Genomic DNA, 19,170 nt, shown 5'->3' with positions numbered 1-19,170 from the left:
AGTCTGAGCTCCACAGCTGGTGAGGAGCAGAGGTCGACTGGCTCTCATTGATCTACGTGGCTTCTCCCTGGACTCTGTTATGATCCTGTCTTGGGAGTAGGGCGATCGCTGATCCCACCTTTCAGATGGGGAAGCAGAAGCCCAGTAATTCACCTATGGAATGAGAGTGGAGAGCTCTCCATCCCTCCCTTTGTAGGCTTTGCCTGGGCCATCCCACATGGCTGGATTCTAGCCTCACCTTTTCTTATAAATCCCAGACTTTCTGAGCTTCTCCATTTCAAGGGAGAGTGGAACAGGTGGAGTCTCCCAGCCTTTCTCCTGTATAGGCAAGATGCCTTCTAACTTCCTCCCCCAGCCTTTTCAAAGGAATTCTGACAATTTCCCTGCATTTACACATCCATCCATCCCCCCTCTCCATCCCATTAACACCACAGGACAGGCCTTTCTTTGTGCTCCTGGCATGTAGGTTTTTTTGTTGTTGTTGTTGGTTTTTTTTTTTTGGTGTCAGCATTAGGTTAATTTCATTACAGATGCAGGGACTAACCTGGGGGAGATGAGGAGGGTGGCAGTAGGGTTTTGTAGGGCTGGAAACTACAAAACTATAAAGAGCAGGGAATCTTTATCAAGAAAGTAAGAGACAGTCTGGCCACAGTGGCTCAGTGGTTGAGTGTTGACCTATGAACCAGGAAATCACAGTTGGATTCCCGGTCAGGGCACACGTCCAGGTTGCAGGCTTGATCCACAGTGCAGGAGGTAGCCGACCAATGATTCTCTCTCATTGTTGATGTTTCTATCTCTCCCTTCCTCTCTCTGAAATCAATAAAGATATATATTTTAAAAAGAAAGCAGGAGACAAATTGAGAAGAACCTCAAGGTCAGAAAGAGAGCCTGGGTACACAATGCCAGAAGAGACAGATAACCTCCAAAAGAGGGGGCAGAATATGAACAAATGCCAATGTCAGAGCCAGAGTACAGCGTGAGGGGTTCAGGATCAGGCATAAGGCAGCTCAGGCATGTGAGCACAGAGCAGCATTCCTAAGGGAGCATTAGCTGTGACCTGTGACCCACTGTCAGGAGATGGTCAGCATATCAACGAATCAGTGGGGCTTAAACCTTCATGGGTGCTTTAGATGATGTGGATAAACGTCTTTGCTTCCCTATTAGACAGTACACCCCTGAGAGCAGGACCATGTTGTGTTACTCTATCTCCCTGCACATCGCTCTGTGCCTTGCACATAGCAGGTGAGTGGCAAAGGTTTACTGGACACATTGGACTGAGGGAAAGCCACAGAGCTGAATTAGGGGTCCTAGAGTTGACTTGCAACTCTGCCTTCAATAAGTTTATTTACCTCCCTGAGACCCACTTTCCAAGGAAGAGGTTGGATGATAAGTATAATGCCTATTTCAGTGTTACAAAGTATTCTGAGTCCATGGGTAAATGAATCAGTGATCAATAAAGACTTTTTGACAGGGTTATTAGCATTCTTACCAGCAAGGTAGTATCATGAAAGGAGAACAACACTACAAGTGCTCAGGATGCCGAGTGAATAAGGACAAGGTATGCACAAGTGGAGGCAGATGGTATTTAAGGAATTACAATCCAGTGTCACAAATACTATTGTAAAGATAGTGCTATGGGGCCAAAAGAGGGAGTGGTTCCTTTTCTTGGGATGATTAGGGAAAACTCTGTAAAGGAGGTGACATTTGAGTGGATCTTGGAAAGAGTAACATGAGTTCAAATGGAGAAGAGGGTCCAGGTACAAAGTCTACCCACACAGGGCAAATGGCACGAACCAAGTAGCACAAGGCAGAACCTTTAGGGTTCATCAGGGGAGACTCAGACTTTGACCCAGAAGGTAATGTATTTTCTCATAGAAAGGAAGGAAAGGAAAGAAGGGAGGGGATTGAGGGGAGGATAGAAGAGAAGAGGAGAGGGCAGAAAACGCCATTTGATGCTACGGATATATTTGCCTCTATCTTAGCTACATTGTTGAGTAACATTCAAGTGCTAATAGAAAATCAGTGAGACAGCAAGGCAATGATTTCGATTCTGGAGCACTGAAGCCATCGAAAGTGAGTTCCAGGTAGCAACTTGAAAATCATCCATGCTAAAACTTCCCAATGTGAACATTTTGTCTTTCTTCTATGCTTCCTTCTCCTGCTGCCTGATGGGACATGGGGGAGGGGGTGCATTAGAATTTAAATCCTTTTTTGATTTCCAAGTAACTGTGGCTGGAAACACAAATTACAGGTGAGCACTTTCTTTAAAGATAAAGCTGAGTCTAGGTGAAGGAGGTTACTTTCTCAAGGCCTCGGAGCTAGTGAGTGGCAGGGCTGGGAATAAAGCCCCAGTCCCTCTGCTTTCTTGGTTCAGTTCCAAGCTATGGTGGGAACTTCTGCATGCCCCTTAGGCCTTTGTTGATAAGGAAATGAACCATGAGAATTTAAACCCCTCATCCAAGGTTACAGGGGGACAACCTGGCAGGCTCGGGACTTGAGTGCAGGTTGCCCTCATTCCAAACTGCATTATTAAGAGCTGTGTGACCTTGAGCCACACAGGTTCCTCATCTGTGACACAGCGGAGAGTCATAAAAATTCATGTTGTGGAAAGACTCACAGAATAAATAAATCAGATTTTAAAAAAATAACTCCTACCTATCAGGCTTGCTGTCATGATTAAATGAGTTGATATGGGAAAGTGCTTTGTAAACTGCCATATACCGTATAAATTTTATCATTATTATTATTTCAAAAAGTATGGCTTCTCCCATAAAATAAAACCATCTGTGGCATATATTTATGACAACATGCCTCAGAAACAATTTCCATTCTGATGGGTTGCCTCCCTATCTTGGTGTTAAAAGAAAGGTTAAGGAAAATGAACAATGGAGGATTAAGATTAGATCTTTCCCGCATGAAACCACAAAATCAATAGAGCTCCTGTAATCCATCCGTGACATGAGGAAATATACCACCGAGGCACCTGGAACAATTACTCAGGGAAGTGCCAACAGGCATTGACAAGAAATTGGCAAGACAACCCATGGCCCAGTCTCCGCTGCTGCCCCCCTCGCTCTAGTGCCCTCCTGGCAAAGAAAGACTCACACTTGAAATCACAGAGCTGTGCTGGTGCTGAGCAGAGGTGCACTTTCCTTGTCCCAAAGTTCTGCAGTAGCTATTGTTTTGCAATTGGGTCAGAGCTCCTTAGAAAAATAATAGCACAAGCAGCACCCTGGGGGTCTGGGATCACACCTATAGGTGTCTCCATATGTGAGCCTGTTTGGTTACACCTGCTCTGATTATCCTTATGCAGTGATGGCCATTATTACTATTGTTCTTGCTCAGTATTTAGAGTTTGCCACCTCTTCCTGACACCTGTGGGGCTGAAAACTCAAAGCGGTGAGCTCTCTGCGGAGGGTTTGTTCTTCTTGCCCAGCTGGAAAGGGATGCCTGGAGATCTCAGAGTTCCGGGGAATGTCCTGCTCAGGCTTTTCCCTAAAAAATCTGAGATTTGGTTTAAATGTAGGATTAAAGTCTGGCCCTGGGGGGCCCTAAGATGGGATGACCTTTGATTAACCTTTATGGTTGCATGATGCCACCTATATCTGTGTGACCTCCTCCACAGTCCTGAACATGGATGGGGCATTGTAGATGATACTGTAGTTTTAGTTACAATTGAAATAATAGCTACCGTGTTTTGAATATCTACTGTGTACCAAGCACTGCACAGGTGACATATATGTTGCTTCTAATCCTTATAACCCTCACTAGGTTACAGTGAAAGAATTGAGGGTCAGAGAGGCAGAGAAACTTGCTCAAAGTCACACAGCTAATAAGTGAAAGAAAGGAGATTCTAACTCAACCCATTGTCTCACACTCTTTGGCACTGCCTCTCAAAAGTGCAAGTACTATTGTGATTGGCTCAGGAATGTAAGGCAGACTTCTCTCCCACCAAAGGGACAGTGAACAAATGAATTCAGGGTGATAGAAGTAACAGGAGAAGATGCCAGAAGGAAGAAGCGGGTCAGAGAAGACTAGAAAATGCTGGGCTGATTCTAGAAGGTTTGGAAAGAAGCCTCTCCAGCAAGGCCAGCATAGGAATGACAGTGCTGACTCAGGGGGGCATTTAGTGCCTCCCACAGACCTTCTCCCAGTCTCTGAGGACATAGGTCACAGATTTGGAGGATATGAGGCTGCAGTCACTCACTCAGCAAGTGTCTGAACATAGCGTAGCAGGAGGCTAGCCTGTTATGGTCCTTAGGGACACTTTTAGTGGCTGGACACCCAACATCACCTATTTTTGGGTCTCTATGGGATCCCAGGTGACTCTGGCTTTACTACCGGGACCCTCAGGCTTGCACTGCCTCAGCAAGCGTCCTGGGTCTGAAACGCCAGGGGCCTGTCTACAGGGAGTGTCATACTTATCATGGAGGTCAGAAATATGTGACCTTTACAAGGACACACACAAGTGGTCTAGAGGAGCAGGAATAGGTCCTGAACCTCATACTCCAGGGTGAATCTCAGGACTTTTCCTCCCACTCTGTTCTGCCCATAGAAGAATTGAGAAGCTGGGGCCAGGCTCTGGGCATCAGGCAGAACTGTACACCTGGAAAAGGTTTCCCCTCTATCTCTTGTCACACTTGTTCAAGAAAGTTTTTGGAGTTCACAGACAGGATCCAGACAGGGGAGTCCTGAGGATTGGTATAAACTCCCACACTCAATATAGAAGCTGAGTGATAATAATAACCAATGCTTATAAGATGGACTCATCCATCATGTGCCATGAATTGCTATAAATATTTTATTTATTAACTCATTTAACTCTCACAAGAGCCCTATGAGGTAGATACAATTAGCCACATTCTCTAGATAGAAATCTGAAGTTAACATAACTAGTCAGTGCAGAGCCCACTGTGATAGCCTGAGTGTTTGTGTCCCCAAGTTCATGGTTGAAAACCCATCACCACTGTAATGATATTTGAAGGTGGGGCCTTTGAGTGACTAGGCCATGAAAGCAGAGCCTTCATGAATGGCATTGGTGTCCCTCAGCTGAAGGTATAGTATTGGTTCAGGTGGGCCAGTTGCCCTTCTTGGATTTGATGTCAGATCTGCTGGTCTTCTGAGTGGACCTGCTCTTCACTCTTGTGCTCTGTCTCTGGATGGCACCACTTCCTGTATCAGGGGTCTTGAAACCCTGTGAAAACAGATCTTGGTCTTTCTACCTGCCAAGTCTCCAAGTCCATGGCGGTCTTGAGTCGTGATCAGAGAGTTGCTGCTTCACTTGTGAGTCTGAAGGCGTGGTTTCCCTGTGGCTGGTGGAGCAATGAGTGGCACACTTTCCACTTGGAAAGTTCTGCCCACCTCTTAAAGGAAAGTACTTTCAGACTCTTTGGGGAAAAAAGAGGTCTTCCCGATTAAGACTTTTATGAAAAAAGGGGGTGGGGATTTAACCTCATTAAACAATGCCACTTTCTAAATATAGAAGCTGGTCTCCAAGAATACCTCCTTGTATTCACACTTTTGTGTAGCTCTCAACTCCCTCCCACATCTGGGCTGGCGTTGTGGCTCACTTGAACTCTGATAATGCTATGGAAGTTCTGCTGCACCATTTCCAGGCTGGAGCCTCAAGAAGGGTCAGCAGCTTCTGTGTTTATGTTCTGAGCTGCTGTGTAAGACGTCCAGCTACCCTGTTGGAGAGATCATGTGGAGAGGCCTCATGGAGTGGCCACATAGGGGGGAAAAGGCACTGAGGAGGACCAATGCCCCAGTCAAGCTGTCCCATCCAGCTCTGAGCTGTCTGGCTTCCCAGGTGAGTCAACAAACATCTGCATGGAAAAGCCATCTGGGATGGTCCAGCCCAGAAGACAGACATTGTCGAGTAACACTCCCTCCACATTCTGCGTGAAGTAGGGTTTGGTATCTGAAAGAGGAGCCGCACAACAAATGAGAGAAAAAGACATAAGATAATTTTGCAATATTGGGGGACCAGATGGGCAAGTCCCGAAGGACTTCCACCCATGCTCAGGTTGCTCCAATCTTTTATTGATCTGGAGTAGCCCTTAGGGTAAGGAGGTTTCAATGACACACAGATCAGCAGACAATTTCCAGGAATAGACAAAGTATCTGATTAGCAATAATCAACAAGGATCTACATAAGTATCTAAGGAATTAAGGGAACTAAGGTGGGGGTGCTTCAACTATTATTACCTAAATTAACTGGGTGGTTCCTAGAATAACTGGGTGGTGCACAGTTCTGACCTTTGCTAGGACTTCAAAGGTTACTAGCTTTTAGGGGTCTCTGTCTAAACTCAGCTAATGAAGACAATGGATGGGCTCTGGCAAGACATCATGTGGAACAGAGATGACCACTCCTACTCTGCCCTGTTTGAATTACCCACAGAATTGTGAGTAATAGTAAAATTATTCATGTTATAAGCCACTAAATTTGGGAGTAGTTCTTTATGGCGACACCAAATAACAGAAACTCTGTGGGACACTATGTAACATCAGTAATAGCATCAGTAATTCAGAAGTCTGACTACTAAACCACTTCACCCTTTGATTCGGGGCTTCCAAGCAAGGGGAAATTTCCCAGAGTTCCTTCTGCACCCCCATCTATCACACCAATGATTCAGGGTAAGTGTATAGTTATAGCGCTTCCAGTTACTCAGTTGATCTTTACAGATATGTGTAATTACTAGAGTTTATTTCCTCTATGAAACTGGAACTCTATGTGGGCCAGGAGCCAAGGATAATATCCACTGCAGCATCACCCACTTTAACACAGTAGACACTGAGGGGGGAATAATAACTATTAATTATTTACATGAATAAATGAATTGGTGTGAAATTCAGAGTTGCTGAGGTATACCTACTGAGAAATCATTCACTTGCCAGGCCAAGGAGTTAGAACTTGATCCAACAGTGAGTGAATGAATGGATGAACAAGGTGACTTAAATTTCACTGTTTGCTGGAGTTAATCCACAAAATCAATGCTACTACATAATCCATCGAATTGTTTCAAGTCCCCCAGGTAATTAGTTTCCTGGAGCATTGCCAGGTGGATTCCCATTTTCCGTTCTTACATATTTCTGTCATTCCTGGAAATACCTGAAATGAGAAAATGACCACTCAATATTTTGTTTGTTAAAAATTACCCTTACTTTAATATAAACTCATTTACAGAAATGTTTTGCTTTGAATTGAATTTGAAATGTTTCATTGCCTATGAAGTCAGTTAAATATCCTAAGACTCTTATGATGTACAGTGCTCCAGAATTAAATGTAATTATGTATACACACTGAGAACCACTGGGTGGCCTGTGAATCATCCACCTTGCCCACATGAGAGTCCTGGACACACTACTACTTCATGATCAAAGTCTCAAAGTTTTCCCCATTTGGGGGACTTTATTAAAAACATAATTCTCACCACTGTCATGGACCACCTGTCTTCTAATGTTTCTCCTTTACCCCTTCTCACATATAAAGTTGAGTCCTCTCAGATTGACAATCTGGTCAATGACCAGGAGCCAAGCCCACTCTAAACCCTCAATCTCTAGCACCAAATCAAATTGTGCCTAAAGGGCTCTCATCTTCTCAATTGTTTTTGCCAAGTACATCCCAAATTATAAGGCAAAACCTGTAAAGTCACCTCTCCTGTGAGCACCCGGGCCAATGCCCACCTTGGAGCACACTGCTGGCCTCTTCTGTCTGCCTGGTCTTCACAGTGCTGATCATCACCATCAGTGCTGGTCAACTATTCTTGATACACTTCGTATATTTTCCTGGCCCATATGGCTTTCACTTAGTGTCCTATATCTTCCTCCTTCACTTTTACAGCCAGAGAGAAATGTGTAGCTATCCATTATGAACCATACACAATAGAAGAAACAGAGCACTTGTGTGTCCACAGAGACATACACATTCACACCTAGATATAGAAATATAGGTGATAGTGGACACAGGAGTTCCATGTCTGTCAATACAATGGACAAACAGACCCTGGAATAGACAGGGAGCTTCCTCTGCTAACCAGACCCTGCCTACTGCCACCAGCAGAGCTGTGTCATAGACACTGCCTACTTCAGTGGCTTTTTCCAACCCATAATTCCTTTTCAGTGAATGTTCGGAAATCCTGTGAAGTGGGGAATGGGAATTGTGGGAAGGAGGGTGTATTACTTTTGGTAATATTAGTCATTATCACAGAAAAGCATGAGTCTCAGCAGCTTAACACAATAGAAGTGTATTTCTTCTTTGGGCATATTCTAACCAGCAGGGGTGTAGAGGCCTCAGCTCCATGTGGTCATGCAGGAACCCAAGCTGCCAGAGGTTCTGCCTTCTTCACCTGGCTACCAAGGACACCCTGGACACCCACATTCAGCTGGCAGACAGCGGAGATAGAGTATAGGACTGCACAGGGGAGGGGGTGAAATGGCATACATCACTTCTCTTTGGTCACAGGGCCAAGTACAATTGCAAGAGGCACAGGGAAATATCATGTAACTGGAGGTCTCAAAAGAAGGGGATGGGGATTCATGAAGAGTTATTCTCTATGCACAGAAAGATGAGATTTTGAATTTATTTTGCTTGCTATCTCTTTTTTCTTATTATTTTTCTATTTGGGAATAGAGCCATTTCCTTTTTTCCTTTGCCCCCCCCCCAATTATTCCAAAGACCTATTTGCCCACTCAACCCACCCACACTTCCTTCTGGTCCAACTTTGAACCCCAGTGGTGACCATACCCTGCTGTGAGTGAGGAGTCCCATGAGCAAAACCACCTCCAGTAATGCAGTTACCACAGCCCTCTGTTGGGGCTCTTTCAGGTTCCCCAGGTCTCCAGGAAACCCCTGTGGTGGAACTCTTGGAGATCAGGAGGTCTCAAACACTGATTAGGACTCTGGAACAATGGACCTATGATGGCTCCAAGTGATTTGTTTATTTTTTAAATTAACTCTTTATTGTTAAAAATATTACATATATCACGTTTTTCCCCCATTGACCTCTTTTAGCCTGCCCTTGTCCCCCTCCCCAGGCCTTCACTACTTTATTGTCTGTGTTTATATGCATACAAGTATAAGTGATTTATTTTACCCATCTCCTGCCATAAGCAAAGGGACAGAAGATCAGTATACCGGTCATCATGTTATATAAGAAAGAAGTTCAACCCTAACCGGTTTGGCTCAGTGGATAGAGCGTCAGCTTGCGGACTCAGGGGTCCCAAGTTCGATTCTGGTCAGGGGCATGTGCCTTGGTTGTGGGCACATCCCCATTAGGGGGTGTGCCGGAAGCAGCTGATCGATGTTTCTCTCTCATCGATGTTTCTAACTCTCTACCCCTCTTCCTTCCTCCCTGTAAAAAATCAATAAAGTATATATATTTTTTTTAAAAAAAGAAAGAAGGTCAGCTTAAGGTCCCATGCCTTTTCTGGTCCATGTACAGCATAATGGTCCAAACCAGAACTGTGGTCCCCACTGGGTAGTGGTCCAGGTTCTCTTTATTCATCTTCATAGCCAGTTGGAAGCAGATTTACATGAACGTTATGGAAGGTAGAGTATGGTTACCACCTCCCCAGGGAAAGGTCTTGGGCCTGATGCAGAGATGGGGTAGGCAACAAATTCAGGTCTCTCATGCTTTCCATGTATGACTCCAGGAAGATGGTCAACAGGCTCACTCCCACCCCAGGCAGTGCAACATGGTCAGTGAGGCCTTCAATATGCGAGCTGTGCCTTCCCTCCAGGATCCAGGGAAGTTGGGTCTGGAAGATAAGGACCTCACCTTAGGTGGACCAGCCTCTGCACTTTAATCTTCAGGACTATGGGTGACAAGCAAGGAAATGTGTGCTGTATGGAGCCGTGTGCTTTGAACAGCTACCAAGCTCGGCCCTGGGGACTTAATATGCTCCTTACCAGGGAACCATAATCTCAGTCAAAATAATCCCACATGTGTGCAGAGCTGCATAGTTTACAAAGCCCTTCACAGAGTGCATTATTTACTCCTCTCAGCACCAGCAGACAGATACTATGCTTATGCCCTCCTCTCCATCCCTACTCCCACTGCCCTAATTCAGGCCTTCGTCATCTCTCAGTGGACTATTATAACAACCTCCTAACTGGTCTCTGCTCCAATTTGCTTCCCTCTAACCCATTCTCTACACGGCAGCAAGAGTAATCTCTCTTACAAAGAAAGCTGTCCCTTCCTCCCCCTCTTAACACCCTCCCATAGCTCCCCCTTGCACTTAGAATAAAACCTGTGTCATTAGCGCTGCCATCAAGCCCTACATGATCTGGCTCCTGCCTGCCTCTTCAGTTCCATTTCTTCCAGCTGCTCTTACTGAACATGGGCTCCAGCAACACAAAATGGCCTACAATTCCCCACAAATCTGGTACGATTTCTCACCTATGTGTTTTGATTTTGCTGGCTTCTTGCCTGCAATGTCACATGCCCTCCTTTGGTCTGCTGACTCCTCCTCACTCCATAAGGGCCAGCTCTAACATCACTCCTGAGAAATAGTCTCCAATGACCCACAGACACACGCACACACATGTGCACACATATTTGGTTACATCCAAACTATACTCTGCAGATCTCTATGACTGAACTCATCACACACTGTGCTGCACTAATGTATTATTGTGTCTATTCTTCTCACCAGGTTGTTCTGTCTTATACAGAAGGTCTATTACATATTCATCTTTATAACCAGGCACCTAGCATTGTGTCTGGGGTCTAGTAGGTTCTCAATAAATGATTATTGAAGAATTCTTTCAATAAGCCTGCATTTTAAACTACAGAAACCATTGCTCTGAGGGCTTGAGGGATTTTCCCAGGATATAAACTAATAAATGGGAGAAACTAAATGCTAATATAGGTCTTTCTGATGCCCCCAAAACTTCAGACTATGCCCCACTACTTTCAAAGGGACCATGGATAATTTTGTGAGCTAAAAAGGTTACTTCCCTTGAGGGAATTTTTCCTTTTGATTTGTTTTGTTTTGACTTTGTTTGAATGTCTGATTCTTTCGAGAATCTGAGGAAAGCTATAGATTTTTTCCCCAGGAAAAAAAATATGCATAAACACCAAATGTTATATGTAACATAGAGTATGTCAGTCAGGATAGGGTAGCTATTGCTGCAGTAACATATAAACCCCCAAATCTCAATGACATAGCACAACAGAAGTTTAATTCTACTCATATAAAGTTATTTGAGGGTCAACAAAGTCTCTCCTCCATCAAGGAAGTCAGAGTTTATAGGCTCCCTCTGCCATAAGACACTATTATCTCAATACATACTTCCTAGTTAGCAAAAAATGGAGAAGAGAGAAATGAAGGGTGCACACTGATTTTGAACTGCTTCAGCATGAAAGCAGCACATATCTCTGATAGATTTCAAAATTAATTCCAACCTTGTATAAACACCCCTTTGCAAAGTGACTCTGCTTTTCCTCCAATCGACAGGTATGGTCTATGTCTCCATCTGTTAAATGGTGGCTCAGCCATTGCTTTGGACAATGAAACATTAAGAAAGTTAATTCAAGCAGAGGTTGAAAAGCACTTGTTAATTGAGACCTGTCCTTTCTTGTTGCTTTTGGAACCATGAGATCACCATGAAAAAGCTTGAGTTAGTCTATTTGGTGACATATGGCTCAGTTATCCCTTTGCTTCATCCAATAGCCAGCACCTACAGAGAGACAGAAAGAATCTTCAAGCAGGTAAGGCATCCTGTATGAACTATCTCTCTGCCGACCCATCAGCTAGCTGAGGTTGTAAGAGTGAAGACCAATCAACACAACCACCCAGCTTAATCCAGACGTACTTGCTGACACAATGAATTGTGAGCTTAAAAATTACAAGCTACTAAATTTGAGGATTATTTGTTATGCAGCAAAAGCTAACTAATACAAAAATAGGTATCAGGAGTGGAATGCTGCCATAACAAACACCTAAACCTTGTGGCATTGATTATGTGATTATGGAACTGGGTAGCGACTGGAAAATTCATTAGTAAAGGCTAGAGATACAACTAATTGTTAGCCAACCCATTGACCTAGAGCTACTAATTCCTACATACAAGTTAAAGGGCTAGAGATGCATGATCATTTTTAAAGCCCTCTTATAGTCAAAGAAGATAGCTACAGCCTTTAATGAGAGCAGCTAGACCAAAGAAGTGGTGAGGTTGCGCTAGACCTAAGTCAGTTCTAGAACTTCCTAAGAGGAGATATTGTCTTGGTATTATAAAAGAAGAGTTTGGGAGTGAAACAAACAAACAAACAAACCTTGTACTTGATCATCAATTCTCTACTTAGCAGCTGTGGAGCCAGTTGTGGAACCCCATCTCAGAGGCATGGAAGATGATACTTAGTTTGTTGGATTATTGCCAAGATCAAACAAGATGATGCATGTACTCCTCGTTAAATTGCTAAGAACTGTCCCTTAAAAATATGTATAGCACTTCATCCTAAGGCTGGAATCCTCCTGGCATGACCTCAGGTGAGTGGCACCTGAAACCACCAGGGGGCGATATGAGGTTGGACTTCCAGGAGATCTATTAGATCCTGGAACCAAAGAACCCCAGAAGAGCCAATCAGGAAGGCTTCCTTGTGAAAGTGACATTAGTATGAAATGTAAATAATGAGTCAAGTTTAGCTAAGTGGCACATATTTTGGGCAGGGGGATAGCTTACACAGAATATCTGGAGGTGAGAGAGCACATGTAACTGCCTCTAAAATTTGCAGGTTCCTCCATGAATCTATCAGGTTGAGGGGGTGGAAGGGGAGCCCTATCTGGGAAGGCCCTGGCTTCTCTTAAATGCAGGCAGACATGAGAGGGGGCATGAATCCTTCTTGAAACGCAATTTTCTGCTTGTTTACAAATGATTAACTACTGCAATCAATTGTGTCAAAGTTCAGGTCATGCATCCTTTGGGACAATAGTGAGATGGTGCCTCGTGCTGGGGCTAATGATAACTAGAATGTACACAGGATGGTCTCAGCAGACGTTGTGTTCTGGGCTCTGGTGCAATTCCTGTTTAGGGACACCTGCCCTATGTGCCTTCCCAGCCATCCCCTTCCCAGCACAGCCCAGCACTCTGGCAGACATGACCAGGTAGGGAGCAGGCTTGCACTCAAGAGTAGTATGGCCAACCTGGGTCAGGAAATAAGAGCTTAATGTTTTATATATTCAAACCTCAGAACCATCTTATGAAGTTGATGTTAATGAACTCTTATCCCTATTTTACAGATGATAAATGGAGTCTTAGAGAAATTAGATAGCCTGTTTAAGGAAATCAAACCCAGGCTGTGTTCTTTTCCCAGCCCATGCTCCAGTTACCTGCTGCTGTCCCCCCGAGTCCTCACACTGACAGCCACCTGTCATGTCTGCACAACCCTTTATGGACTGCAGATGAGTCATAAATGCGAGGTGAGTACAGTTTGGACTTTAATTTGCTGATTCTGAGGCGTCAGTGATGGTGTTCAGGGAGCTTTGTTTGAGAGCCTTGGCTATATGTGCACTGTCTTTGAATTTGCCTCTTTCACACCTCACTCCTGCGCCCCTCATATAGGCAGGTAGCTACCATCTCTGAGTTGGGAATCAGGGCTGACATGCTGTGTCCACACTGGAATTGAACATGGGAAGATAGCCATCCCACATCTGGTCACAGGCAATCTGGGAATTACTCAAGAGGTCCTGAGGTGAACATTTGCTTGGACTATGCCATTTCAGGAGCGCCTTAGTGTGACATATTTTTTAAATCCAGTTTAACGGTGAGGACTCAGAAATGACAAGGTAATTGGTGAACTATTCTGAATAATGAAAAGATGAAGGAAAAGCACTCTTCCAGGCTCGAATAAAATAAGCTAGACTTCCCACACTTGAGTGGCACCTGTCTTTGCTGTGTTCAATCCAGAGGTCAGACAACAGATCTCCTCCGACCTTTAAGGTGAGAGAGGTGACAGGTGAAGGACAAAGGCATTTACTGAGGTCTTTTTGGGTTCTACTACCACTTGTGGCTCTTAGGGTGACTGGCAAATATTGGGGACAGATATTAAATTCATCTAATATCTATACTAATAAAAGACCTGTGGCCATGATGCCATAACACCGTCACGACCAAATGAGCAGCAGCTCTTCTGGCCTGCGGGGCATGAGCTACTAGCAGCAGAGAGCTATGAGCAGCGGAGGGCGAGACAGCGAGCTACTAGCAGTGGAGAGCTGCAAGCAGTGGAGGGCTGGGCACAAGCTATGAGAGGTGATGGGTGGGGCAGCCAGCTGAGGCAAGTGGAAGCAAGCTACTCGCGCATGATTTTGTGCATGCTGAGCTTCTAGTCCTAAATAAAGTTCTGTGTAAATTATATAACAACAACACATATTTGGTTAATTATTATCTTACACCTATCATTTTATAATGCCTATTTGTGAAACATTTTCATGTTTAGTATCTCATCTGACTCTCCCAACTCTGAGTGACAAGTAGACATGACCCTCTCAATTTTACATATGAGGAAACAGAATCAGAGACAGTCACTTACAGAGAGCGCACATAGTGTGTGCCAGGCACTGTTCAAAGTGACTTAAATATTGAGATTTATCTAACCTTCATGACAACCCTATGAGGTGAGTACTGTTTTATAGATGATAAAACTCTGGCCCAGATGGGTTAATAATATGCCTCGGGTCACAGAGCTGGTGAAACATACAGAGATCATTTGAACTCAGGTAGATGGACTATAGAGTTCTACAGCCTCTTGCCAACTTGTTCAAAATCACATATAGCTAGAAAAAGGCAAAAGTGGAATTCAAAACTTTGCAGCCCTAGCTGCTTTGACTCAGTGGATAGAGTGTCAGCCTGCAGACTGAAGGGTCCCAGGTTCGATTCCAGTCAAGGGTACATGCCTGGGTTGTGGGCTTGATCCCCAATAGGGGGCATGCAGGAGGCAGCCGATCAGTGATTCTCTCTTATCATTGATGTTTCTAACTCTCTCTCCCTCTCCTTTCATCTCTGAAATCAAGAAAAATATTTTTTGTTAAAAAAAATCTTGGCGCAACTCTAAACCCTGCATTCCACCTACTAATATAGGCATGTTCTATGCATGTTAGATATGTTAACTTATTTAATCCTCATCATTTTTCAAGTGAGGAGATTAGGGCATAGAGGGAAAGTAACTTGCTCAAGGTTACACAGCTAGTAGGCTAAGAAAGGATTTGATGGATAAAATGCTGTAGTACATATATGCAATGGAATTACTCTCCATAAAAAAAGAACAAAATTTTACCATTTGTAACAGCCTGGATGAACCTAGCTAGAAGGTGTTGTACTAACTGAAATAAGTCAGTCTGAGAAAGACAAAGACCATATTATTTCACTTATGTGTGGAATCCAAAGAATAATATAAACAAACAAAACAGAAACAGACTAATAGATACAGAGAACAGACTAATGATTGACAGAGGGGAGGGATGTCGGGGGACTGGCTGAAAAAGGTGAAGGGATTGAGAAGTACAGATTGGATATTACCAAATCATCATGGGGATGTAAAGTACAGCATGAGAAATATAGTTAGTAATATTGTAGTAACTGTGTATGGTACCAGGGGGGTACTGGACATATTAGGGGGAACACTTTGTAAAATATATGATTATCTAACCACCATGCTGTACACCTGAAACTAATACAAAATTATATTGAAAGTAAACTATAATTGGAAAAAAAAATGTCTAAAGAAAGTATCTGAACCCAGGCAATCTGGACTTAGAGCCCACAGTCCTTATTGCCTGCCCTCTGGACAGCTTACCTAAAAGTCTGTTAGAAATGAAAACCAAGCTGCTTCAGAATGTATCACTGTCATTGCTTTCCAGAGTTATGTGTAAATTTTCTGTTGTGCAAAGTCTAATGGGTTTCCTGTGACTGGTTCTGTTTACCTTGCTGAACTGTTTGCTCTGTGGGGCTAGAGCTGACGGTGGCACTCCCTGGGCAGGCTTTCCGTGGATCTGGGAGCCACAGCTGGACCCCTGTCCCAAAAAGAAAATGAAGACATCCTGGGCGTGGGCTTGGAGGGCTCCGGCAGTGCTCTTTCTTCTCTGGGCTGCTCTGGGTTGTCTCAGTTTGCCTGGCTCCAGGTAAGTGACAGTTGCAGACGATTCCCTGATCACTAATATGACAGGGAAAATAGAGCCCCATAATGCTGACCATCTCTTTGTCGTGTACCTATTGAATGAGGCACATCTCTTGAAGCAATTTGCATGCAGCTGATAAAGTAATATCAACAACTGTCTTCAAATTATTGTGGAAGTAAGCGGCTGACTTCAACAAAAGTTCCCATAAGGAACTGACATGTTTAAGTGTGTTTTGTCATGCTGAGAAGAATAGGATACTTGTTCTGTATTCTGAACAAAGCCTTGGTGTGATTTGGTATGCAAAAGAAGGTTTGTTATATATGAAAAAAAAATGAGCCAATTCCTATCAGTGATTTTATAATGTGAAAGTGACCTACTCTACCTGCTCATCAACTCAAAATAGGGGGTTTTCAGTCTCTCTCTCTCACACACACATTCCAGATTTTCCCAGCAGTTAAATGCTAAATGATTTACTTCATCATTTTTGTGTTTGTTAGTGAGATGTACAATAGGCTAAAGAAAATATCTGAGTCAAAGCTCAAACTCAATCTGTCAAAGCTCAAATTTGGGCTCCAGTGAATAAAAATGCTAGTGATTTGGCAATTCGGGGTCCTCCTGGTGCATGAGAAGCCCTTACCATGAGCTGTTGAAGTGCTCAGGCAACCCAGGCCCCCTTGTGAGCAATCCTATGGGAAGAAGAGCTGTTAATGCCATTTATTCATTCCATAAAATTGTGATTATCAAGAATCTCAACTTGGCCCTAAGAAAAATCAAGCTGCCAAGGCCTTCCTTGTGTGTGCTCTGTGTACACAGAGAAGCATCAAGGATTCAAGGAAATGTGTCTAGAATGAAGGGTTTGAAGGAATCATACCACCCCTACCCACAGCACTGACCCTGTGCAAGACCCCTGTCAGCTCTAAGAACACAGAGATGAATGGGCTTATAGTTGTGAATATGCAAAACACAGAGTTTATTCTCTTTTTTAAAATAAGTATTTTATGTATTTTAAAAAATATTTTCATTGAGTTTTTAGAGCAAGGGAGAGGGAGAGATAAAAACATCAATGATGAGAGAGAACCATTGATCAGCTGCCTCCTGCACACCCCTCACTGGGGATCGAGCTCACAACAAAAAGCTTGTGTTCTCATGGAGAAAGTCCAGACCTCAGCACACACTCTGTGTCCTGTTGCAAGAGATGGTGCTGGGGCAGGTGGGAAACAAGAGAGGGAGTGATCAGCTCTACTAGGCACAAGGTCTGAAAAGACTTCTAGGAGAGGTTTACCTACGCATAGGTGTTTGCTGAATGGCCAATATAGGCAAGGGTGTTCCAGGCATGGGAAGCAGCACAGACAAAAGTGTGGAAATGAGAGAGAACCTGGTGTGTTCCTGTAGCTGCAACTCTACTTCCATATTCTTGAGCACAGACCAAGGTGGGCAGTGACCAGAAATGAGATCAGATATGAGTCAGATCATGGGTGGAGTTGAGGGAGGCACTAGAGTGCCTATTAAGAAGCTTGTACCTTATAGAAGAAGGTATGGGGAGATACATGGTGATGAGAGGAGACTTGACTTGGGGTGATGAATGCACAATACAATATACAAGTGATATATGATAGAAATGTATACCTGGAACCTACACAATTTTATTAACCAGTGTCCCCTCAATAAATTCAGTTTAAAAAGAAGCTTGCACCTTATCCATTAGGCAGTGGGGAGACATTGAAGGGTTTAAGCAAAGGAGCAATACAATGTTTGTATATTAGGACATTCACTCTGAGTAGGAAGTGGATGCAAGATAGAGTGCAGGTTGGGAAACCTTGTCTAATCCTCCAACCATATTTCTTACACTGTGGTAGAGTGAAACTGGTTATGAGAGAGAAGATATTAAGTCAGGTTTCGTGAGTCTCAAACCCTCACCCGAATCCAGGTGTAGCGCTCTGGCCTCTACCCCTGACTCCCCCAGGGCAGTCCTGAACATGGCATGCATTTGATTTCCATCCATGAAGTGGAAAAATTGCTTTCAGTTCTGGAACAGAAGGTGCTTAAAGCTCCTTCCCATCAGCTACAAAAGGCTTTCATTTCTAGTTACTCTTGTAATCAGATCAGATGAAGTAATCACCTTGCCCTACAACCTACAGTTTATTCATTGCCACTCCGCACGCTCCGATCCTCACGTCTGTGGGAGGCGAGTGCTGTGGCTTACACTTTACACCAAGAGAAACTGAGATTTGGATGTAACTGTCATGAGGCTATGTTCTTAATATGTAACAGACTATGGACTCAAATCCAGGTTTTTGCTGGTTCCAGAGCCCATGTGCATCCTTGTGTCTTTCACTCATGCATTGTCCCCTCTCCACCTGCGTGTGTGTCACTTGCAGGACTCCTGCACCATTTCTTTATCTCTGAACCACACATGTTGCCTTGAGATACTGCTTTAAATTTCAACTCTACAGCAGCACATGACAGAGTGGGGAAATGGAAAATCTGCCACCCAGAGGCTGCCCCTCCCAGATACGAGGAACGATGCGATTTCCAAAGGGGATGCAGCTGCCTAACAAACTGGGTGACAAAAAAATCATAGTGTCAGGACATTTCCACAGAAACCTTAAACATGTTGACGCACACCACCTATATGCACAGAGAGCTCACAATTTGCTGCTGACCAAAGCCTGCTATACTTGGCGGGCCCACTTTTATTTTGATCAGAGACTCCTGTTAGCAAGAGTGTAGAAGACAGAGACCCAGTGACATAGGTCCTGACGCTGCAGCAGCCTTCCAGGCACCTTAGGGAGGGGCACGTCCTTGCCAGAGTTAGTGTAGACAGAGATGTTCCAAAGGCTTGTAGATGGTGTGTACTGTAGCATTACTTGCAATTGAAAAACATTGGGGAACTGTAAATTCCTTTAAAAAGAAAAAGATTAAATTAAATGTAATATATGTCCTATGATGGAACATCTAGGTAAAAGGAAGGAACTGGATCCCTTGATGAATCAACATGGATAGGCCTCAGAAAAACAAGTTGCAGAATAATATGTACAGTATGAGTAAAGTACA

General features: G+C 43.8%; 1 protein-coding gene across 1 annotated transcript in view; it reads left to right on the top strand.

Moving 5' to 3' along the window:
* Positions 1–15,940: 15,940 nt before the first annotated feature.
* The window catches only part of C8B (complement component 8, beta polypeptide), a 38,157-nt gene continuing 34,927 nt past the window's right edge, over positions 15,941–19,170 (top strand). Inside the window, exon 1 of the mRNA XM_006768368.2 lies at positions 15,941–16,119. Within this exon, the coding sequence (XP_006768431.1) occupies positions 16,028–16,119 (92 nt within the window). The 5' untranslated portion in view covers positions 15,941–16,027. The remainder of the gene's footprint in view (positions 16,120–19,170) is intronic.

Source organism: Myotis davidii, unplaced genomic scaffold, assembly GCF_000327345.1.
Source record: "Myotis davidii unplaced genomic scaffold, ASM32734v1 scaffold79, whole genome shotgun sequence".
NCBI lineage: Eukaryota > Metazoa > Chordata > Mammalia > Chiroptera > Vespertilionidae > Myotis > Myotis davidii.
The sequence above is the reverse complement of the archived record's forward strand: the minus strand, read 5'-3'. Positions and strand labels throughout refer to the sequence as shown.